Source organism: Pseudorca crassidens, chromosome 1 (genome assembly GCF_039906515.1).
Source record: "Pseudorca crassidens isolate mPseCra1 chromosome 1, mPseCra1.hap1, whole genome shotgun sequence".
NCBI classification, from domain to species: domain Eukaryota; kingdom Metazoa; phylum Chordata; class Mammalia; order Artiodactyla; family Delphinidae; genus Pseudorca; species Pseudorca crassidens.
Window position 1 is genome coordinate 196,260,979 of NC_090296.1, and position 24,357 is coordinate 196,285,335.

General features: G+C 50.3%; 1 protein-coding gene and 1 long non-coding RNA gene across 15 annotated transcripts in view; one reads left to right on the forward strand and one right to left on the reverse strand.

The window, feature by feature from the left end:
* The window catches only part of SVIL (supervillin), a 235,394-nt gene that overhangs the window by 13,957 nt on the left and 197,080 nt on the right, over nt 1-24,357 (reverse strand). For all 14 annotated transcript variants that reach the window (XM_067705079.1, XM_067705082.1, XM_067705083.1 and 11 more), the window contains 11 exons: nt 21,127-21,216; nt 20,952-21,038; nt 19,090-19,267; nt 16,308-16,480; nt 14,636-14,791; nt 12,891-13,027; nt 11,618-11,765; nt 11,347-11,492; nt 9,610-9,785; nt 6,977-7,121; nt 6,374-6,650 (listed from right to left, as the gene is read on the reverse strand). In XM_067705079.1, the coding sequence (XP_067561180.1) occupies nt 6,374-6,650; nt 6,977-7,121; nt 9,610-9,785; nt 11,347-11,492; nt 11,618-11,765; nt 12,891-13,027; nt 14,636-14,791; nt 16,308-16,480; nt 19,090-19,267; nt 20,952-21,038; nt 21,127-21,216 (1,713 nt within the window). The remainder of the gene's footprint in view (nt 1-6,373; nt 6,651-6,976; nt 7,122-9,609; nt 9,786-11,346; nt 11,493-11,617; nt 11,766-12,890; nt 13,028-14,635; nt 14,792-16,307; nt 16,481-19,089; nt 19,268-20,951; nt 21,039-21,126; nt 21,217-24,357) is intronic.
* Nucleotides 1,576-5,155, forward strand: LOC137206590 (uncharacterized). Its single transcript, XR_010934713.1, has 2 exons — nt 1,576-2,450; nt 3,240-5,155. It is a non-coding gene; the product is annotated as an uncharacterized lncRNA (long non-coding RNA).

The window sequence follows — 24,357 nt, forward strand, 5'->3', positions numbered from 1 at the left end:
CGCGGGGTGAGCAGCAGATAAAGCCCAAGGAGAGCCAGTGCCAGCTCAGGCCTCCAGGCCCTGTGAGGACGAACAGTGAAGGCGCAGCGCTGGGGAGAAAAGTCATTCACAGCTGGGGGGAACGTCGATCATGGCTTCGGAGGAGCGAGAAACCGCCTTTCTTCTAGCTAACGGATCCTGAGCCTCCAAACTGGAGAAAAATGATCTCCAGGGCCCTCCTGATACCCTAAGACAAACACCTGTCATCCTGAGGGAGGTGGCAGGCCATCCAAGTGTGTGACAGAGAAAAGTGGGGACGCCAGAGCAGGGTCAAGGGCTCCCGAAGACAGACGCATTTTCCACATGACACCATCCTTTGGCAGAAGATTAGCTGGGGGAGAAAAGACACTGCAAACGACTGCTGGGCCAGCCTTAAGCACGAAGGGAAAAATGTAGTCTGCTAAGACTATTCTAGTAAAAAAACCGCTTTGAAGTCTCCAAGTTGTGTCAGAAAGGGGAGAGAGAAATTGCTGACCTATGGCTTTCACAAAATAATCTGGGATTTAAATGCTATCGGCCACTAGGGCTGTAGCCAGGAGTAAGGGCTGGTTCTCCTCGCTGTCTGGGACCTCGCGGGCACTGGATACCTGTCAGCAGAACACAGACCCCACTGAAGGGCAGCCACGGAAGGTTCTTTGGGCAAGTGGTCGTTTCAGATGGTATTTCAGACCCCAAACTGCAACCTTTAGGAACAGATCTCTCCAGATTTCTCTCATTTCTTCATTCAGCAGATACTTACTGAGCACCTACTGTGTGCCAGGGACTCTTCAGGATACTGGGCTATGGCGCTGAGCAAGGCAGCTCCGGAGGGTGGGAGGCGCCGTGAGGAAAAGACGGGATGTGACACGGGGCGGGGGAGGGCTGCTGTGAGTGCCTGGTGGGGGAAGACCTTTCCGAGGAGGTGCGCGAGCAGAGGCCCGAGTGGCAGCGACCATAGGGCAGAGCCTTCTAGGCCGAGTGGCATCCGGAGACTAAGTTCTCGACTCAGATGCCCGGGTGGCCCCAGGTGGGGTCAACCCAGGGAGGATGCAGGTGGCTATGGTACCCACACGTGTTAGCAATCAAAAATAATAACTGGGGCTTCCCTGGTGGTGCAGTGGTTAAGAATCCACCTGGGGACACGGGTTCGAGCCCTGGTCCAGGAAGATACCACATGCCAAGGAGCAATGAAGCCTGTGCACCACAACTGTTGAGCCTGCGCTCTAGAGCCCACGAGCCACAACTGCTGAGCCCATGCACCACAACTACTGAGCCCACATGCCACAACTACTGAGCCTGCGCTCTAGAGCCCGCAAGCCACAACTACTGAGCCTGTGCTCTACAGCCCATGAGCCACAACTACTGAGCCCGCGCGCCTAGAGCCCGTGCTCCGCAACAAGAGAAGCCACCGCAATGAGAAGCCCACGCACCGCAACGAAGAGTAGCCCCCGCTCACTGCAACTAGAGAAAGCCCGCGCGCAGCAATGAAGATCCAACGCAGCCAAAAATAAATTAAATAAATAAATTAATTAAAAAAAAAAAAAGAACTGGATCCCCTGGTTCTATACGACCTCAGTCCTCCTCAGCTCCAGTCCCACCGACAAAGTCACAGCTGTCTTGAGGTTTGTAGGTAAGAAGGAAGCTCATTGTTTTCAAGTTCTTAAGAGGTCAGGGGCCATACTTACGTGATTTTTTTGCGGGGGCCCTTTATCAAAGTCCTCTAGAACAATTTTCATAAATGATTATGAGAATTCTTCAAGGATTCTGACCAAGCTCAGCCCTTAGTGCCTTCTACTGTGAACCTGAAATGGTCAAGTTTGTGTAGTTTGAAGTGGGCAAAGTGAACAGGAACCATCCATGAATAGATGATACATGTCCACTGTTCACCTGGAAGCCACTCCATTGAAACTTCCGCTAATTTAGGTAGGAACAAACGTTTACCTTTGATTAGCAATCCCGCACTCTCACGTCAACTAGATTACTGGGGAGAGATATGCATGAAACAGACCACAGATCACAGCAGCTGACACGTATCTTGGAATTGGGTAGCACTTTGTGTAAATATACGTTCACGCTTAAATAACCAACCAATGTTTTACATCCTGACATTCAAAAATGGGCTTGTGTGTATATACCTAAAATAGGATATTTCCTTAAAAATATCCCATAAAAGTTTTCATGAATTTGCCTTGCAGTTTTCTTCAGCATACCCCAAATTTAATCCTATGTACAACTTACTTTTTGACTCATTTCTTTCGTTTTAATTTTAGCAAATTAAAGGCTAAGCTATATAGTAACAGCTGCTGGGCTATCATCTTTGCGGCCTGGCCCCGAGGCCGAACTGAGCGTGTCGCTGCATCCCGCCATCCACCCTGCTTTCAAGAGGAAGTTCACCGCCAGCAGCTGCGTTTACGAAGTAACCGAAAACCGAGGTACGAAGAGCGAGCTGCTCTTGGCGCCGTCTTGCAGCCGGACCCCATTTACCGACCCCCTACTACAGGAACTTGGCCCCTGGATGGCGCTTCAGCGTGGCCTGACGCAGTGTCCCTGGGTGCCCAGAGCTGCCTGTCTGCTGACCCTGGGGGGACACGAGTCACACCCTGCAGCGCCTGAGGCAGCCTCTGGGGCAGGACACTGACCACCGGGGCCTCTGGGCTCCCTAGTCTGGGGGCCACAGTTCACTTCGCAAGAGCAGGCTGCCCGGCATCTGCCAACAGGGCGACTGCGCTGTGTCCCCCGGGACTGCTGTCTGCTGGGCCCGCCCCAGAGGGGCCCCGGGCTCAGCCCCGTCGGCAGGTGCGGCCCCTGTGGGGTCTGAGCAGCGTGAGGGCTGGACCAGCTGACACCGCGGGGCCGGGGCTTCCGTGACGACCACGGGGCAGCTGCGGATGCCATCGGGCCGCGCTTTTCTGCCCCCCGAGGGACGGCCTGGAATCTGAGCGCTGCCCGGCCTCACTTAATCCTCCGCAGCTGGGCTTGGTCAAAGCTGTCACTTTGCCCATTACGGTGCTGCTGGATCAGGCCGTGACATGTACCTTGTGTTCGCCGGGGAGAGATACAGCAAGCGTTTGCCTGGGTCAAATCAGCGTTTCTTAGGGGTCTCCAAGTAAACAGTCAAGGAAGACCTCAGAAACCTGAGATCTGTTTTTAAAGTTCATTCATTTTCATATCGTTTTAGTCATCCTTTCACTGACCATTACTTCTTGTTTTATATCTAACAGCTGAGGTAAGGAAACGACTGAATTTCAAACTGTAGTGCCCAGTGTGGTTTTGTAAAACACCAAGTCCCTTCACTTCCTGTATCTTAAGGAGGAGAACGACGGGTGCAGGTCCACGACACCGAAGGTCAGTAGATCTTTCCCCGCTTAATTCTCTCTTATTGTCTTTATTGCCACGCGGCACAGATTAGCATTCAGCTCGCCAACTCCGCACACCCTCAGCAGCCTAAACCCACCATAGAGACCCTCTGAGAACTGCTGTCGTTTGGGGCGGGGCCCCGTTATCTGTCTGATCTTCAGGTTCAGTGCAGGAACTATGCTTTGGCTGCTGAGAACGTCAGCGATGATGATTTCCCGTAGCCTCACGTAAGTAAGCGGTCGGCTCTGCACTGAACATCGCGCACCAGATCCTAGGACCCTGCGGGCTGGGTCTTAGAAGCTCTGTTTTCCAGGTGAGAAAACCGAGGCTCAGACAGGTTAAGTCACTTTCCCCAAGTTACACAGCTGGCACGTGGGGCCTGAGAGAAGACTGAGACCCAGGCTAGAAGGCCTCGTTGGGTAAAAGAAGGGGCTTTTAGTGTCCAGCCCTGTTCTCTCCTAGCCGTGTGACTGCAGGGGGCGTTCCTTAATCTTGGTGTCCTGTTTCTCTTCTGAGAAGTTAGCGAAAGGACAGAACACATCCCGCGGAGCCTCCATGAGGCACTCACCTAGTGCGGGTGGTGAAGCCCAGAGCGGTGCCTCTAGGCCCGCAGTCCGTCTCCCCACCTGCGATGCCTGCCCATTGGCCGCTGGGCTTTCCCACAGCCGCCAGGTCCTATTCAGGGAACGGAGCTCTCCTACCCCAGCAGGAGGCAAGCACCTCTTCCATACTTGCCCACCACCACCCCCCGTCATTTATACCATATGCTTCTGGAAGGCAGGGCCAGGAATATTTACTGACACCCAAAAGAAGGGTCTTATTCCTTAAACATAAGACATGACACCATAAAACTCCTAGAAGAGAACACAGGCAAAACATTTTCTGGCATAAATCGTACCAATGTTTTCTTAGGTCAGTCTCCCAAGGCAATAGAAATAAAAGCAAAAATAAACAAATGGGACCTAATCAGACTTACAAGCTTTTGCGCAGCAAAGGAAACCATCAACAAAATGAAAAGACAGCTATGGACTGGGAGGAAATATTTGCAAACGATGTGACTGACGAGGGCTTAATTTCCAAAATATACAAAGAGCTCATACAACTCAACAACAACAAAAAATAAGCAACCCAATTGAAAAATGGGCAGAAGACCTAAATAGACATTTCCCCAAAGAAGACGTACAGATGGTCAACAGGCACATGAAAAGATGCTCAACATGGCTAATTATTAGAGAAATGCAAATCAAAACCACAATGAGGTACCAGCGCACACCGGTCAGAATGGCCATCATTACAACCTCGACAAGTAACAGATGCTGGAGAGGGTGTGGAGAAAAGGGAACCCTCTTGCACTGTTGGTGGGAATGTAAATTGATACAGCCACTATGGAGAACAGCATGGAGGTTCCTTAAAAAACTAAAAATAGAATTACCGTATGATCCAGCAATCTCACTACTGGGAATATACCTGGACAAAACTATAATTCAAAAAGATATCTGTACCCCAATGTTCACAGCAGCACTATTCACAACAGCCAAGACATGGAAGCACCCTAAATGTCCATTGATAGACGAATGGATCAAGAAGATGTGGTGTGTATGTGTGTGTGTGTGTATATATATATACACACACACACACACACACACACACACACACATACATACACATACACACAATGGAGTGTTACTCAACCATAAAAAAGAACAAAGTCATGCCATTTGCAGCAACGTGGATGGACCTAGAGATTATCGTACTAAGCAAAGTCAGTCAGAAAGAGAAAGAAAGACAAACCCCACATGATATCACTTATAGGTAGAATCTAAAATCCGACACAGATGAACCTATCTATGAAACGGAAACAGACTCGCAGACATAGAGCGCAGCCTGGTGGCTGCCGGGGGGGTGAGGGACGGACTGGGAGGTGGGGTGAGCAGATGCAAACTAGTATCTATAGGATGGATAAAAAACGAGGTCCTACTGCAGAGCACAGGGAACTCTATTCAATATCCTGTGACAAAGCATATATATATATATATATAACTGAGTCACGTTGCTGTGCAGCAGAAATTAACACCACATTGTAAATCAACTATGTTTCAATAAGATAAATTTTCAGAAGTGTCTTACCCACAGAGATACATTAGGAAAGAAACCAAATGGCTCTAAGCCTGCAGGTGTTTGATCAGCTAACATTGGCCTCCGCCCTGCGCCCGGCGGGGCAGCCACACCCGGACGGCAACGGGGCTGGAAAGAGGCGAAGGAACTCCCTTGGCAAGTGAATCTCGGAGCGACCGAGTTGTGTCATAAACTGTCTCCTAAATGCGCCGGGCTGAGGGACACTGTGCACGGCCTGGTTCGTGCTTTCTTCTTGGCAGGAAAAAGGGATTATTTCTCCCAAATCTGCTGCTGTCCGCCCTCACTGCCTCTAGCGCAGAGCACAGCACGGAGTGTGTTGTTTCGCCACGAAGAGCACAGCACTCGTGGGAACCACGAGTAGTTCTGACCGTGTCTTTATTCCTCCAGACCCACAGAGCACGGTCAGCGCTCTCGGCCTCAGAGGAAATGCGCCTTTCATTCTGACTACGTCTTCTGGGCGTGGATTTACTGTGACGTCATGGCACTCTTTTGTTTCCGCTCTGACACGTCGGCTCTGTGTTACTTAATGGCTTTCATTTCGGCAGCATCCAGCCACATGGTGACCGTCATGTGGGGACAGATCATCGCTTTCCTAGGAAGCCTCTGGGGACGGGGCAGGGGAGGGGCGAGGGCGGCAGAGGAACCTTACCACGCCAGTCGGCTTTCTAGAGGGAGACGTCACAGCTGCCGGCCACGGTGGGGTGTTAGGAATCTATCCACGAGGTTTACGAGGAGGTTCTCAAAGGGAATAGGCCTCGACCGGTCCTTCGCCCGCGGCTGGGGCAGACACGGCACGCGCTCCGTATCCGGCAGCCACGATCCCCGCGGCGGGGCTCGAGGGACACGCGAGTGGCTCACTCACCTGCCGTGCTCACGATGAACTTCCACTTGACCACGTAGGCGTCGCCCTCGTGGAACTGCCCAATGCTCTGCTTGGGGAGCCTGCTGTAGTCGAATTCCAGGATGTGCCAGACATCCACCGACAGGCTGGCGACCTCCAACTGCCCGCGGTCGTCCCCTTGCACCAGGCCGTAGCCCCGGCCCACGTTGACCCCGTCCAGCACGGTGCCGGCTGTCGTCTGGGGCACCGGCACCATCCGCGTCACGTCGTAAGGCTTGACCTCTGCCCGCGGGTCGTCCTAGGAGAGAACGCAGAGATGCTCGGCAGCAGCCCGTCGCACTCCACACTGCGGCGCTGGCGGTGGGACGGCCTCAAGTACAGCGCTCAGGCTGTTTCGGGGCACTTAAAGAAAGGGGGCGTTTAGGGGACAGACAGCCACGACTGTGAACGGGCCGCCGATAAACCCGGAGCCGCAAACACGGCTGCTTTCACCTCGTGAAGTCAGAACAGGACTGGAGGCCGGTTTGCTGTCCTAGGAAAACCCCAGGAAGGCGTTTAGCATGAAGGCCCCTCTGCCGGGACCCAGACCAAGCCCTGAGGTTGGGGCTTGATCGTCCCACATACCTTGTGCTGGGCAAGTTCGCTGGCGTTCTTCTCGTTAGGTCTCTTCAGCTCCGTCCAGTCGAGAAATTTCTCTTTGAACAAAATCGTCTCGTTGTGTTCTGTGAGTCTCCCAAATATTGCCCAGTCAGGCCGCCCCTGTCCTTTTCTGTTGGGCGGGTCGGGGAGGGGAGGGGAGGGGAAAAGAACCAAGATCAGACAAGTCCTGCCGAGCCCGAGAAGTCCAAAACCAACACGTGGCGAGTGAGAGGAACGCAGAATACGTAGGCAGTAGACAGGTGAACGGTTCGCGTTCACTTATGTGACCCAATCAGTGGCGTTTTGCTATTTTAGCCCAAAGCCTTGCAGGGCTTTGTGTCCTTGGAGCTGATGTGCCTGAATGTGACCCACGGCAGGACTGGACCTGCCTGGCGTTCCAGCAGATTCTCGTGTTGGGGTCCCCTGGGGGGCAGCACGCTCGGCTGGGAGCTCAGCACAGGTAGGAGTCACACGCGTGTCTTCCTCGCCTCCTTTACGCCACCCATGCTCACCCGCGGGGGCTCGCCGCGTTTCCGTCAGGGTAGTGAACAGGCGGAGGAATTTATGCTCACCCTGATCCTCTCTTTTTGTAAGTCACGTTACAGTGGAGACGTCCAGTCTCCAGGAACAGGAAATTCTCCTCTGTTCCCGAAGTGAACACACTCTCGTCAATCATAAAGTGAATGTGTGCATGTTGATCTCTAGGCCACTGGACGGGGCAGCGGGCAGGCAGAGCACAAGGACGGGGAAGGAAGCAGCGTAGCCCAGTCGGGAGGTCCGAACCGCTTCGGGGTCTCAGAGTCTGACGCTGAGCTCGGAACACAGCTCGCTCAGAAATGCGCAGAGCCAAGAAGAGACGTGCCGAAGGGGGTGAGCCTGAGGTTAGGGTGCGGCTATTTCCCATCCTTCCAGACCAACCCTGGCTTGTGGATTGGGGCCATCAGACCGAGGGGCAGTGCTTCCTGGGCCCCGCGGTGGCCCCTGACGTGCTTCGTCACGTCCTGTCTGGTCCAGACCACAGTTTCTGGCATCATGGCTAAGGCACATCAAGGGGGGCTGCCCGTTTCAAAGGGGACTGAAAGGATAAAAGGCACTGTGTGCAAATACTTCCACTGCCAAGGCTCCCGGGACTTAGGAACCAAATACCAGCAACTGTGGAAAATTCAGGGCTACCCTGAAGGCTGTGGTCCTTATCAGAAAATAGCGGAGTGACTGTCTTTTGTATAAATTCCACTCGGCAGACTTGCTAAGGTGCCTACGGAAAGACACTTGGTCTCAGCTTAGCAACGCATCTTGGATGTGTGAGGTCAGGGGGCACAGAGGGCAGGTCTGCAGCAGGAGGGTGTGAAGCTGGATGCTCTCTACCTCCGTCCTGACTTGCAGGTCTGAGCTGGGCTAAGTCATGACTCCTCGGTGAAGAAGGGTGGGGTGCTCTACCTTGGCTGTACCTTCAAATCCCTGGGGGAGCTTTTAAGACGAACTGACACACAAACCCCACCCCACCCAAACTGAAAACACAGCTCCTAGGCCAGGACCGGCACATGCATTTTTTTGTTTTAAAGCTTCTCTGGTGCTTCTGATCTGGGAGATGTTGGGAGCCAGTGGGTTAGGTGCCCATTCATCTACCTTCAGATCTCGGATGATGTCACGACTAAATATAAATCGTCCATCACATAGATTTTATGCTTCAGTGTGTTTTTTTTTTTTACTATACCAACTAGAACATTCTTTTTAGTCTTAGCTTTAGGCCTTACGTTTCAGTACTAATTTTATGTTAAATGTGCACTCGCTTGAAGAGGATTTGAAACCTTTTCACCTACACTGACATCCCTTTGAATTGTTTCTATAATGACAATGAATAATAAAATCAATAATTGTACTTTAAAACAGGAAACTAGGTAGGAAGGTTGAAATCTGTGTGTTAGTTCAACTGGAAACATCACAAAGCAGTTTTAATGTGCAATTTCTGACCCATTACGTGGCATATGCATGGTTTAAACGCACTTCTCTTTCTTCCTGGTAGTTAAGAGATAAAAAAACAATGATCCTTTGCATGTAAGAATTCCTGTTTTCATGACCATATTTCTGAGAGTTTTGTGCACCTTCGGCTGATTTGCCAAAATGACTTTTAAAAGTCCAGCAGACTGTCGGAAATATTATAATTACAGCCATCATTTCAATACCGCATCCTCCCTCCCCCAGAAAGGCATCACCTACTGCCAGCTAAATGGAATTCAGGGGCTGGGCTGGGAAGGTGTGAACTCAGAAAGAGACGCGTTGCTTTTGGACCTTCAGACCCACGGCTGAATTCCAGGGCCTGGCAAGCGTTTCAGGTCAGCAAGTCATTGGTTTAAACAACAGATTATATGTGACAGCAGCACCTGAATACCGCAGGTCCCATCGATTTGTTTCCTTCAAGAACTGAAATATAACAGGAGCACCTTCCAGACGACCACACCGTCCATATTTCTGTATTTCTTGGGGAAAAGCTAAAGCACTGTTCTCATTGTGAATACTCGTGGTACTGCACTGCAATCGCTTATGAAAACTAAAACCCCTGGAGGGTGAAGGCTGAACACTGCGGTGGGAGCCTCGGCTGCCCAGGGCCCCAGCGGTACCTGGGAATGAGCGGGTTGCACTCTCCAGGGTCCAGGGGGTTGATGTCACAGTTCTCGTAGTCAAAGGTTCCGTTCCATAAGTGCTTTGCCAGCTGAAAGGCTATCTTCCGTTGCGCTAATGTGACTTCTTTCCCGTGCCACACGTAAACTTCGCTCCCAAAATCAAACACCAGGACCTGGGGAAATGGCACGGAAGGACGTGTTCACTTCAAGGGCATGTTCTCGTTGAACCAGGGTCTCTAGTGACCGTGAGTCCAACAGGTGATGATTCAAATACTAACGAAGCATTCAGTACAAGCACAGCCAAGCCAGCCTCTGCCCTGTGGGGATGACTTCTGTCTTGTGGTCCTAAATGCCCAAGTTAACACCCCGCCTCCAAACACTCGGGCTGCCCAACACTTCTGATTCCTAACAGCTATTTAAGCAGGTCTTCCTCCCTGGCCCCGCCCTTCCTTCCGCCTTTCCTCCTCTGTCATTCACTCACTTAGCTCATAAGGGCCGCTTCACATGGCACTGAGGACCCAGTGATGTCTTTTCTCCCCTATACAATTCTAGGGCCCTCAAGGGCAAAGACCATACTGTACTTATTAACGTATTTACCGTCGGGCTCACTAAGTGTTTGGTGAATGAATACATGAACTCAGTGCTCTTACTGACATACCTGTTGGTTTGTTCTACTCTTTCTTCCTAGAATAATTTCTTTCTTCATTTCCAGCGATCCCAATTCTACTCAACTGCAAACTAGGCTCAATTTCACCTTCTCTTTAAAATCATTCCTGATTATTTCTTTTTCTGTGGCATTTTTTCTCCGTTTAAATTTGTCATACAATCAGTCTATCTTTGGATGACACCCTTTCTGCTAGCCTTCTACCCAACGAAATTTAAAGTCCTTTTGCGTCTTCCCGTTTTTTTTCTCAACACTCAGAATACTTAGTGGTGGGACTTCCCTGGCAGTCCAGTAGTTAGGACTCCAGCTTCCACTGCCAGGGGCTCGGGTTTGATCCCCGGTCGGGGAACTAAGATCCCCGCAAGCTGAGTGGTGCAGGCAAAAAAAAAAAAAAAAAAAAAAAAAAAACTTAGTGGTGCTGGAAATGTATGTAATTTTGTAAAAATAAATATGTGCTGGTGTGAGAGGAAAAATGAGCACATTACTTGGCAAACCCACACACTACAGATACACCTATGTCTCCTGAAACTTAAGGACTGAAAGATATTTAATGTTTATACAAAAATCAAGAGATGGGGCTAAGTCGTATTTCTATCTGGCCTAAAACAGAAAAGCCTTCAATGACCCATGCCTCCTCTGAACAACATTCGGAATTCGGTATCAGCATCTAAGATGGCAGTAACGGTTTGAAATCACAGATCGGTAGGCAGCCTTTAAAAAGATGTCTCTGCAGGTACACACTACTATATTTAAAACAGACAACCAACAAGGACCTACTGTATAGCCCAGGGAACTCTGCTCAACATTCTGTAATAACCTAAACGGGAGAAGAATGTGAAAAAGGATACATGTATATGTATACCGGAATCACTCTGCTGTACACCGGGAACTAAAAAAACACTGTGAATCAACTAGACTCCAATGTAAGATAAAAGTTAATAAAAATAAACAGATGTCTGGTGTGCAGCGAGTACCGTCCCTGGCTAGCGTCTGTCGGTACTTACTGCCTGTTTTAGCGGGCAGCCCGGGGCCAAGGGCTTTCCTGCCGAAGGGCAGACCACTCACTGTACCTCTCTTGCCTGCAGAAGGGAGCACTTTGGAATCTTCCCCCAGTAGTCGTCATCAGGAACGAGTTTGTCATCCATTAGTCGGTAAATGCAGTTGGTTTCTATTATGGCCGTTTCATAGAGCTCATCTTCCTTTGGGTCTCCAGCAGCTTTGGGGTGAGAACGGGAAGAGGACATTATGCTTCCCACTGGAGGGAGGCTGGTTTGGGAGAAGGAAGCAGGCGAGGAGGAAAGGTAGGCAAGTCTCATTCTCTGAGACGCAGTAAACGCTTACACTGGTAACTGGTTTGGCCGCCCAGAAGCTTCCAGAAGTCTTTGGCTGCATGAGTGTGTGTGTTAATTCCTTCTTCGATAGTTTGGATATAAGTAGCTCTACAACCAAGTTCCCTCTTGGTCTGAATTAAACTTGCAAGTTCTGAGGCCTAAAAAGAGAGAGGAACACAGTTACCTGGGCAGACAAGCCCACGGTCAGAGGGAGGGGCAACGCTGAAATCAGAGTAGAGAGACAGCGTGTCTGGAAGGAAAACCTTGTGGCCACAGGGTCCGGGGGCACTGGTGGCTGGGGACTGTCTAAAAGTCAAGAAAATGGAACGGAAGGACTGGGGGTATCCATTCTTTACAGCAACACCTGTCCATCTTCAAATACAAAAGATCATTCGTGAAGCTTTTTAAGAATACCCATCCCATTACTCAGCCACATAAAAGAACAAAATCATGCCATTTGCAGCAACACGGATGCAACTAGAGATTATACTAAGTGAAGTAAGTCAGAAAGAGAAAGACGAATACCATATGATACCACTTATATGTGGAATCTAAAGTATGACACAAAGGAACCTCTCTACAAAACAGAAATTAACTCACAGACATAGAGCACAGACTTGTGGTTGCCAAGGGCGAGGGGGCGGGTGGGGGAGGGATGGAGTAGGAGTGTGGGATAAGCAGATGCAAACCATCACATAGAGGATGGATAAAAAACAAGGTCCTACTGTAGAGCACAGGGAACTATATTCAACAGCCTGTGATAAACCGTCATGGAAAAGAAGATGAAAAAGTATATATATGTGTAACTGAATCACCTTGCTGTACAGCAGAAATTAACACAACATTGTAAATCAACTCGACTTCAATTAAAAATAAATAAAGGGGAAAGAAAACCCCAAATAAAAATACCCACTCCCTGGTCTTCTCCCACTAAAGTCTCATTCAATAGACTCATTCAATAGATCCACAGCAGGACTTCCTAGACACCTAGGATAAACAGCCTGGAAGTGATGGGCCAGTTCTTTTTCTCCACAGAAGGAAGGATGAACCAGAACTTCCAACCTGGAGGCACAGGCCAGATTCCTTTTAAAACATCCCCCGTAAGCGCTTACTAGGAGCTTGTTTCAGAGACCTTCTGGACGATAAACACGCCCATCCCCTCTCGCTTGAATGAAACACTGGACGTTTAAGAAGCCTTCTGGGGATCTGGCCACTGGAAGAACATTCTACCTGTGTCTAAAGGAGATGCAAAACGAGACCACTTTCGTTCCTCAGATACCGACCTTTGCCTTCTCTATGACGTTGGCAAACTCTCCGACCCACAGGAAGCAGTGGTGGGGGGACAGCACGAGGAAGCAGTCCCCGCTGTTGAGGGAAGAAGCGCGAGGTTCCACCAGCCGCGTCTGCACGTGTCTTCTTCCTGAGCACGAGGCACAGGGTCACCGTCTCCCCAGAGACGAGCACTGTCCCGCAGCCCCGGCAGGGCCGACCGGGAAGCACCCCGCGTCCGAAGCATCCCCGCCCCCGACTTCCCATCCTGAACAGCCTCATGTGTTCACGTGAGTTCCCATGACCCAGGGCACTTAGAGGCATAGCCTCGTCGATGACCCTCCCTGGTGGCAGGTTCCCAGAGGTCACCATGTTTCCCAGGACCATTAGCAGTGTCCCTTGACAGAACGTGAATAGATTAATTAAGGTTCCCTCCCCCAGGGACACCAGCAGACACCTCCTTTCCCCTCCCCCACTCATCTCCTGGTCTCTCTCCACTCAGCCCACCTCCTACACTTAACAGCCTCTGCGGGCCGGGGCAAGGCGAGGGCCTTCAGAGAGCCTCTGCATCCTTGGGAGTTCTCCTCTAAACCGAAAACTTGAGTCTGGAGAGGACTCAGCTCAGAGGGAAGCACTGCCTTGTGCAGGTTCCAACTCCTCCTAAACGGTTTCAATCTTTCCACAATCACACTGATGGTGTAGTCTCTGCGCCACAACGTAGGAACGGAGGCGGGTGGTGTGCACTTTTCACGGGTCTTTTAAATACACTAGAAAGGACAGTGGCCACGCAGACACACCCCGCAAACCCCCAGCGAAGCAGAGGACAGGTCATGCTTTCCTTGAGCATTAATTTACAGCAGTGCCGCCCGAGGCAGCTAAGTCACTGGGGCAGAGCCAGAGCCCCCCTGGTTGTGGGTTAGGGCTCCTTGCTACAGGGAGAGAGGGAGGGAAGGAAGAAAGGAAAAGAGATAGAGGAAGAGAGAGAGAGGGAGAGAGACAGGGAGGGAGGGAGGGAAGAGAGAGAGAAAGAAGGAAGGAAAGGAAGGAAGACAGGGAGGGAGAAAGCAAAAGAGGTTGAGAGAGAGAAAGAGAGAGGGAGGGGGGAGGGAGGAGGGAGGGAGGAAGGGAGGAGGGAGGAGGGAGGAGGGAGGGAAGAGGGAGGGAGGGAGGGAGGGAGGAGGGAGGAGGGAGGGAGGGAGGGAGGGAGGAAGGGAGGGAAGAGGGAGGAAGGGAGTGAAGAGGGAGGGAAGAGGGAGGGAAGAGGGAGGGAGGGAGGAGGGAGGAGGGAGGGTGCTGGAGCCGCTGAGACCCCCTGCCCCATGCTCCCTTGATCCCTTCCTCAGGAACGGCCCTCTCTCCATCCCGCTGCCCTAACTCCTGCTGACCCTGGCGAGGAGGACAGATGGAGAGAACACTCTGGTGGCTGAGGGGGTGCCTGGTGACCGCATGCAGTGTGCGGCCGGGGCCACGGGAAGCGGAGCAGCAGCTTCTGCTGCGGTTCTGGAATCAGACAGACCAGGGTTCAAAGCCAGCCCTGCTGCTCAGCCGCTGCTGGGGCCTCGGCCGCATCAGGAAGCGCTACCACGCGGGCGTAATATTTCCCACCTAGTGGGATTCTGTGACGTTGATGTGAGATGAGGTGGCACCCGAAAGCATGCGTTCCCTTCTCCCTTCGGGCAAGTAGGGGGACGTCAGGCCTCCCGATGTTACCAGGCTAAAATCCCTGGTCGTGTGTCATTCTCTCTGCCGCTCTAAATACCTTTAACCTGTAACAGCATCAGCTTTTTGTAGGGCACCGCGCTATTGTTGGAATTCTGTTCCGTCAGGTTCACGCTCCGCAGGCTGACGTTGCTGAAGTTTTCTTTGCTGGCTAATCCCGCCAGGGTGACTTCTGAGAAGTTGGAGCTGGCGGACACTGGGAGGGTCAAAGGAGGAAACACAGTGCAGGGGAAGCAAGACATTCAGGAGAAATGACAGTGTTTACACCCAGCGATCGTGCATAAGTGACTCTCTCCTGTTTTCCTTTCAAGTTAATCCTGATGGGGAAAGCATACTCCGGTCTGATTAACTATGCAGTGAAGCTTGTGTTAGGAATTAAACATAGGATTGAAAGTGTAAATGCTTGCCGAAGAGTGTCACCCTGGCCATGCAGAGACAGGAATTGAGTGGCCCTGTGGACCAGCCACATCAGTATAAAATCAGGAGCTGGACTCGCGCTGCAATTCCACTAAAGCTGTTATCGTTCCTCACCGTGTTAGATGCTGAAAACGCATCCTAAGGGAGACTGTTAGACATCTTCCATCCACAGTCTTTATATGCAGAAAAGCAGGCACCTTGTAGGCATGGTTTAGTTCTCATCTTTCTCTGGAGGCTAAGTGAACAACTACACGATCTCTTGAGATCACCTGCTCTCAGATTTAAGATTGTAACAAGATGCTGGATTTTCAGTGTGGACCAACAAATGTACATGTGTCCCCAAAAAGTGGAGATACAGTTAAAGTACATAAAACTTGTGCCAAGAAACCTCTATTTCTCCAGCTCATTGTTTAAAAAACTATGCATATGCTAGAGAGAAACTCAGAAAATTATTTTGCTGGGATGAGGTTCGAACACTGAAGAAATATAACACTACCTGATAACTCGTATGGCACAGAGATTTCGTAATATCTTATTTAGTAAACCAGTTATCATGGAAAGACTCAACCACTTCATCCAAAGACTATTTCTAAAAATAAACTTTAGTAAGTAGGTTTATGAGCGCTATAGGAAAATAAAAATGACAGCAAGAATCTTCCGAATAACAAGATTACGCATGCCATCAGCTCCGCTGGGAAAACCAGTCTGAGAACCGGGGAGCCCCACAGGACCAGGCAGATAAAAGCCGAAGGTTTAGCCTGAAGTGGGATGAAAACCTCGGGCCTGCTCCCACGCTCCATTCACTGCCCCATCCCACTCTCCCGGCTCCCCCACAGCCCACATCCCAGCTCCAAGGAGCCCGAGGGTCCTGCCCAAAACGATGTGAAGAACACCGGTTTCTGCATTAATTAATAATGCAGAAACAGAGATTTGGGACACTTGCCCACGAGAGATCGGATCATTTGCTCTAGAATAAGATCAAGTGAAGAATTGCTGTGTTTGGAAGTGGGTTGAATTGCAAAGCCCAGCAACCTCCCTTTCCTCCAACCTCTTGAAAGAAAACTCAACAAAACAGGATCATTTGATGTCAGTGAATAGACGGGCCACACTGCAAGCCTTTCCGTTCCAAGCAGAGTTTCTGCAGGTGTGCACGTGTGTGTACAGACGTGCTCATTTTTCTTGCACGAGAGTCTCCGGGCGCTGTCATTGGCCTTTGCAAGGCAGGGAAAGGAGAGGACAGAGTCACAGGCTCCCCGGTTCCCGAGCGCACAGCTGGGGATGGCCCTGATACTCACTCTTTTCGACTTTCATACGCTTTGATTCCACGAAGGCCACGTTCAGTCTCTGCTCCGTGTACCCCTGGAGGAGATCTTCCCTTGCCGCCAGCATCTTCAGGGGGTTTTTGGAAGCCTGAACCCGGCGCTTGGGCCTCACCGCACGCTTGTGCTCAGCCACAGAGGATGTCAACCTAGGAGGCAGAGCAGAGCTGGTGTGGCCTGGGGCTGCAGTGTCACCCCCGCCTCGTGGCTTGCGTGTGTCTGAGCTGAAGCGGCGGGTGCCGCGATTTTAGTTCTTGACTTCGTTATAATCGTACAGTTCCTCCCCTCCCATCACCCCTCCACTGAGGATCTCGGAGGTGGGAGACTGAAGCCCATTTAGTTCCAGATGCCAGCCCACGCCTGGAGCCCCGCTCTCACCACGCCCCGTGGTCTCCAGCTGGAGGAGCGGCCAGTGCCTCTGGGGCAGCCCATCCCCCTCCTGGACAGCCCTGAAGGGTGCGGTCCTTCCCTCTCATCGCACCCACAACACGCTGATCACTACTTCTCCTGCCGGAATAGGACCACCTCTCCTCCTTTGGGCTCCAGTAAGCCCTCTGCGGATGGACAGCCAGCCACTGCTTCCTGATTTAACCCTCTCTCCACCAGACTCAGCTTCCTCTCCATGCAAGTTTCCCAGTTCCCTCCCCAAGTTCCCCACTGCCCCCCTCTGGAAAATAAGCACTATTTTGAAAAATATACTGAAATAAAAGAGGCCCACAAAACCAACTATGACCCTCACACACGCACACTCAGCTCTCTGGGGCAGAAGACCAGACACCGGGAGAGGGGTGGACCCAGTCACATGGTTTCCCAGCAGATTCCAGCTGCTTTTAATGTCTTAAGTGCATGGATCGCTGTACCTGGAGGTCCTCTTTCATACAGAACATTGTCGTGTGTGTGTGTGTGTGTGTGTGTGTGTGTGTGTGTGAACATACATATCAATGTAACCATGTAAACAATATTTGGGTGAGGAGAAGACTGGGCAATGATGGTTCACTACCAATGTATGCAGATACCCAAAATATTACCTCAAGGTGGGGAACGGCACATTGTTCGTTTTCTTAAGGCAGCAAATTGAAAAAAACTGAACACATTGAAAAATGCAAAACAGGTATCAGGAGCGGCTTAAGGAAACATTTATGATAACCACGCAGACTTCCGGAAGAGAAGGGCACTCTGAAAAATTTGTGGGCAACAGATACACGTGGTGGATGGCCGTGGGGTTATTAGCTCACCCAGCACACTCTCCCTGCTTCTCGTAAGAGCTCCTTGACTTTCCTTTGGGGGAACCATCTCCCTCCATGCCCTGTCCCCTACCCTGGCTCCGGAGGGGGAATCCAAAGACCACCCACTGCTGGCCAATCAGCATCTTCCATCCCCTTGGCCACAATGATGGCTGTAGGGCTGGATGCAAACCCAAGAAAATCAAGCCTGGAACTTCTTCTGGGAAGGCTGGGCAGGTCAGCAGCCTGTGCTGGCGGTGGCCAAGGAGATGGGATATAAATCCGGAGTGAGGGGTGACCATCTACCACGTGGTGACAGCCTGACTGAGAGGAAAGCCAGCCTAAAGGAACCAGGTGCGAGAGGCCTCATTCTGAGCCCCTGGAACCTGAGTTCATGCCTGCGCTTTTCAAGGGGTGAACCTGTAACTCCCTCCACGCCTCTCTTCTGCTGAAGCCAGCTGGACTTGGCTTTCTTTGTGGCAATCACAACCAAGGGAATCCTAACACCAGGAACACTCTTTGGCGGTTTAGTCACGTTCCTGCATGAAGAGGGACCCTGGGACATCACTGAGAAAACCCTCAGATCTATTGACCTTATCAACGATTGCAAATTAAGTAACACGTTTCATTGATTTTCTAGTTAGCTGTACTCACTAGAGCCCAGGTGATCCAAACAGTTTGCAAAGTTGAGTAAGAATTTGACGTGTCAAATGAAGAAAGGCATAGAAATTTCTGCTAACCAGTGTTCATAAAGTCTGCAAAACAATATTTGAGTGACATGATAAACACAGTCACTTTATTTTTATGGACCAGGCATGTGGTGGGGATGCAAGGCTTTCTGCCGGAGGGGACGTCTGTCCTGGGTACGCAAGCTCTATCTAGCCCAGTGTCTGGTTCTAGAGAATTGTGATTTTGAGACGGGCTGGGACCTGAGACCCTTTGCTGCAGGGCTTACACCTGGACACACGCCTCTCCTCAAGCAACAAAATACAAAAAACGATAAGGGACTAAAAATAACTGTGCATGTGCAATTGGGCCAAATTATGGACAAAGGATACAGAAAGACCAAAAAACCCAACTGCTGCTTCTGAAGAGCAGGGAGCCAAAACAGGGTACCAGGAGCCAAAGCAGGGCACTGCCCATGCCCTATACACACACCACCACCGAAGGGGTGGGCAAGCCACCTAAGCCACGCCTCCAGCCCGACCCCTGGACCCGCCCCTGCCCTCTCCCCATATAAGGAAGCAGCTCACCCCCCTCGGGGAGCGAGCAAGGGAACCTGTTACTTGTTCTCTCTCCCCACTGCTGCAGCAGGGGTCCCAATAAAGCCCTGCCTGAATTTCTTGTCTGGCCTGTTATCAACTTCTATTGACTGGGGGAGGCCAAGAACCTTGGCTGGTATCAGGCTGGCTGCAATGAAGTTCTATCGCAGAAGGAGGTAACAGTGAGAGAAGATTCTCGAGGAAGTGCTGTGTGGAGACCAGTGAAGGAATCCGTTTCTCCAGGGGTGAAAGATGGGAAATGAAATAACTCACTTGGGGGCATAAGGATCGAAAATGACATCAAAGTCCTCGTCCAGCTCCACGGGGCTTCTCGGTAGAGCGGAATCCATGCTGCGGTAGAACTTGGCAAAGGTTTCCTCATCGTCCGGCTTCATCACCTCTTTAACGGATTTCCCGGTGACGGTGAGGACCGTTTCCTGCATCCCACCAACTACCGACAAACAAGCAAATCAATGACCTGAGATTTGTGTAAAAACATGACTCCAACTATGCTTCACTGAATCTTAAAAATGATTTTCTTCCCGCTAAGGTCCAGGAGTGGAGCAAACATGACAGGGATGTCCAGGGTTCTGTAGATGCTTCCTGGGTATCAGCTGCCTTCTCAGGAGAGGACTTCCCGTCTGAACAGAGCGTGCACTGTGAGTGCTAGGAGGGATGGAGGCTCCAGCACACCGGGAATTTCTGAACCTGCTCTTTTTGCTCTTTTGGACGCAGAACTAGCTCAGCCTCCTTCTAGATCAGGGCTTGGTGAAAACTTTTCCTGCAAAGGGTCACGTAGTAAATATTTTAGGCTTTGCACGGGAGTCTATTTGACCTGTGTTGCCCCTTACATGACCCTGCTGCTATAGTACAAAAGCAACTATTACCAATAAGCTAAGGAATGGGCACGACTGTGTTCCAATAAAACTTTATTTACCAAAAGAGGAGGTGAGCTGGATTAGTTTGCCGACCCCCGGGCTAGATCACCGTTACATGTAGGTAGTAAACTCTGACTCGTTTGCATTCTTCGCCTTGCCAGCTTTGTTGTTATATTACACTTTTGTATTTCTGGTTTCAGGTGGTTGTCTGTATTATTTTCAACCTATAGGGGTCACTGTCAATAGCAGGGACTCCAGTGCTTAGTATTTGATAAATTGCAAGTACTGGACATTTTCATTAAGAGATGAGGCTATTTCTGCATGTTATTCTTTTATTATATATACTTCATGGACTTTTGTATTGAAATCTTTATTTATTCACTAGAAATTTCTTTTAGAAATCATTTGTGATTATAATAGCAGCTGCTACCTTACTGGAAATTGACATATACGACTGAAAGTTTATCAGGCCCAAGTTCACGTTGATTTCGTGTAATAATCTGCTTTCAGGGTTAAAGGCAAAATTACCGAGTCTACAATCCTGATTGGATGACATCCCAAGGGTTTATTTACTTCTTTTTCATAAATTTATTTATTAATTGATTTTATTTTTGGCCGCGTTGGGTCTTCGTTGCTGCGCGCGGGCTTTCTCTAGTTGCAGTGAGCAGGGGCTACTCTTCGTTGCTGTGCACGGGCTTCTCATTGAGGTGGCTTCTCTTGTTGGGGAGCACGGGCTCTAGGCACGCAGGCTCCAGTAGTTGTGCCGTGTGGGCTCAGTAGTGGCTCGCAGGCTGTAGAGCGCAGGCTCAGTAGTTGTGGCTCACGGGCCCAGCCGCTCCGCGGCATGTGGGATCTTCCCGGACCGGGGCTCAAACCCGTGTCCCCTGAATTGGCAGGCGGACTCTCAACCACTGCGCCAACAGGGAAGCCCATCCCAAGGGTTTAGATCCAGGAACAAATGTGTTATTGGGGGCTCCCTACTGAGTTCATTACCAAGTGAACCAGAGTTTGGTACTCTAATCAATGTTGACCAATAACTTCATTTCTTAAAACCTAACAACAAAGATGATGCTTACAGTATGAACTGGTGACGTCGCAATAGAAGACAATTTAGCTGAGGAGAAAAAGCAATCCGGGATCTAGAGACTCTGAGAGCAGGGCAGGTGTCCCTAGGCTTCCTGAGCTACCCACTGAAACCCGAGTCACACTGGCTACAAGCACATGAACCCAAGCTTCCCTCTGGCTCCTGGCGTGTACCTTTGTTATTCAGCCTTCTCAGAAAGGTTTCCAGCCGGTCCAGCTTGAGGTCTGATTCTAATTGCATGTCTGGTCTGGCTTCGATATCTAGGCAAGTAGAAAACACAGGTGAGAGAAGCACGGAGGGCTCTTCTGATCACAGACCTCTTGGCCCATTGGGTGCCTGGTGACTCACCTTCCAGGGGTCTGGAAACTGGCGTGGTGCCCCTCGTTCTACTGCAGATAGGGGACGCTACTGGGGTGATGGCAGTGGGGGACGCCAGACCTGCAGAGCAGACAAAGGAGCTACTGAGCATCTGAGGAAACTTCCGGAAGTTCCCAGGACCCTGAGGGACGGCCACGAGTCCCAACGGAGATCTGACAATTCACAGAATTTACACACACGCATGGGACACACATATGTGCATCTGGCAGGGACCGTGCCCACACGTGCAGGACACCTGCCAATGGAGACAGGGTTTTGCTGCTTCCAAGGCCTGCAGCGGCTGTCAGGCTGCCATTCCACACTGAACCACGAAGACACGAAGGCAACCAGAATGTCCTCGAACAGATGAAATGGTGACGTCTGGAGGCTTTGGGGGCAGTGGGGGTAGCTGAAGAGAAAGTATACAGTCGTCCCTTGGTATCCACAAGGGGTTGATTCCAGGACCCCCGTGGGTACCAAAATCCACAGATGCTCAAGTCCCTTATACACAATGGCAGGTTTGCATACAGTCTACGCACACCCTCCCGTGTACTCTAGACCATCTCTGGACGCCTCATTATACCTAAGACAACGTAAATGCTGTGTAAAGAGCCGAGGTGGCAAATTCCAGTTCTGCTTTCGGGAATTCTCTGGAATTAAAATTGTTTTTTGATCACGGTTGGTTGAATTCGTGGCTGCGGAACGCGAGGATGCGGACGGTCAGTTGTTTCTGCACCATCCCCGCAGAGGATGGGGGAGACTGGGCTTGCCACGCCGGCCGGGAAGTGCCCCGCAGTGTCCCTCCCAGCTGAGAGGACATGGGGACAGTCTGGCCTTTGGGGGCGTCACTCAGAGTGTGGTCCTATTAGGCAATAATGCAGAGGGTGCTAAGCTCTGTAAGAAAGGCACAAGAGGAACCATCTGTACTGATCTGTGACTGTTGGAGGATCGTACCCATGTCAGGTGTGGCTGGGAGCTAGGGACATGCTTCCACCTGCGTCTACCAAGAAGCAGGATGGGGAATCTTTCAACGGAGAAATGGTAAAAGACACATGAGAGGGAAAGACAGACGTTCCAGCCTGAAGAAGGCATCTGATTAGAGTAAGAAACCTTAATAAAGACAAAGATGAGTATTCTTCCCTAACCTTAGGAGGGATTCGAAAGGGAAGTAATTAGTTACAAAGAACAAAATGAGACCTTAATATTCTTTGTCTCTGTTTGTAAGAAACGAGAAACCCTTAGGTGACGTTGCCATGTTAAGTATCGCTCTGAGAACCACAAAGGGAGAATATGTAAATCACTGTCACTTACGGGAAAAAGAATCACTGAAGTGAGTGGATCTGCCCCTCCCTCCTGTGAGGTGGAGCGGGATGTGCTACAGCACAAAACTTTTAAGGAAAAATACTGAAATGCAGTTTACAACTTAAATTTTAGGTGATATTCTAGAAGTACTTCTCAACATGTACGTGTACTTCCTTAATGATGTCAACAACATTTTAAAAAATTATTTCTTTACCGGAACTGCAAAGGGTTTCTATCCGTGAGAAAGTCAACTTTCTTGAAAGATGCTAAGAGGATAAGTAAACTTTGGTGTCACCGGCTGGGACCTGCCAGGAGGGTGCGTAAGAGGCACGGGAAGATTTCATGAGCACAGAGGGTCACTAACTCTGAAGCCAATAAAACAGGCCTGACTCCAGCCGACCAGGACACCAGCCCCTCGTGCTGTCGCCGCGCGCCCTGCTGCCTGTTCAGGCTGCAGTGCGGAGCTCCCAGAGGTGGACCAGCTCCTTCCTGGAGAGATTTAGGGTTCGGCCATAGTGGGGGAGGGCACACAGATTTAAATTTCACCATGTTAAAACAAAACAAAGCATTCCCCACACCTCTTTTCAGTGAATTCTACAGGCAATAACCAGTCACCTGCTCTCTTCAGGAACATTTCACATCTCTTTTATTCAAAGGTGCACTTTGAGTACCTTCCTTCCAGGAGAATTCTAGAATACCACAGAAATCTGTGGCGTCCTCACTGTTATGTAGCGTCTAGGAATTAGAAAAAGGGAGACAGTCCTGGCGAGGCTGGGGAGAAGAGAGTGTTCTGGGGTGAGAGAATGAAAATCAGGGTACGGCACGCCTCTCGGCAGCTCGCAGGTACACAGTAACCGGAGGAGATAGGAAACCTCGGTGGCTGCAGAGTGGGGACTACTAATTCTTTGGCGAGTGTAGGACATTGGACGCCCTATCACTGCAAATCCAAAAGAGCGGTGACTGAGTGAAACACATCACTGTGTAGGTGGTAACGAATATTAGAAAACCAGGGTCCAGTTTTTCCATTAGATTGAAAGTACAAGAAAATTATTTCCTGAGCAAAGTCACATCGCACCCGTTAAATCAAGATCCCTGATTTATTCAGAAACACGTGAACGCGAACTCATCCACTAAGGGAGAGGAACATCTCTGACTTTACTCTCCAAACCTGCCTAAGAGCAAAGCTACTTCCTCTGACACTCCTGTGGACAAGGGCAGTGGTATCTGGTAGTAAGGGCCCGACTTCAAATAAATTACCATCTTTTCAGATGGAAGAGGAAAGAGGAAACCAAAGTGAAAAGTCATCAGGATAAAAGCCTGGGCTAGAAGCTGGCAGGTCTGAGCTCCAGTTCAAGTTCTCAGCTCGAGTTCTTCTTAACCAACGTGGGCCTTAATCTGCTTTAGTTAACATGGGGATGGGGGTCATGTAAAGTATACAGAACATATTCAAATGCCACCTCATTCTGAGAGTAAATTATCTTCTGTTATCCTTGACAATTCCAAGCAAAGTTAATAAATTTGTTACAAAGGGTTTTTCCACCAAGATCTAGGTTCATCTCAGTTCGGGGCTTTTCCCTCCCTCCTTCCCTTCCTTTCTCTCTCCCTCCCTGCCTCCCTCCTTTCCTTCTGCAAATATTTATCATGAGCCTACAATGAGCTAGGCACTGTCTTTGAGTGAGGATCCTGAAAGGTTTTGAGGAAAGCCAACTGCAAACCTAGAAAGCAGACACCAATGGAAGTTAACTCTACCTGAATGTGAAAACCTTTATCACTAAGTTAAGAAATTTGCTTAAGCCACAGCTTAGAAAATGAAGGTACGTGCACGCAGGTGAACAAGGACCCCAGATTTTAACCATCTCCTACAGGATGTGGAGCCCCTCAGCTCTCTGGTGACTTCTAACCACGTGATTCGTCACTTTC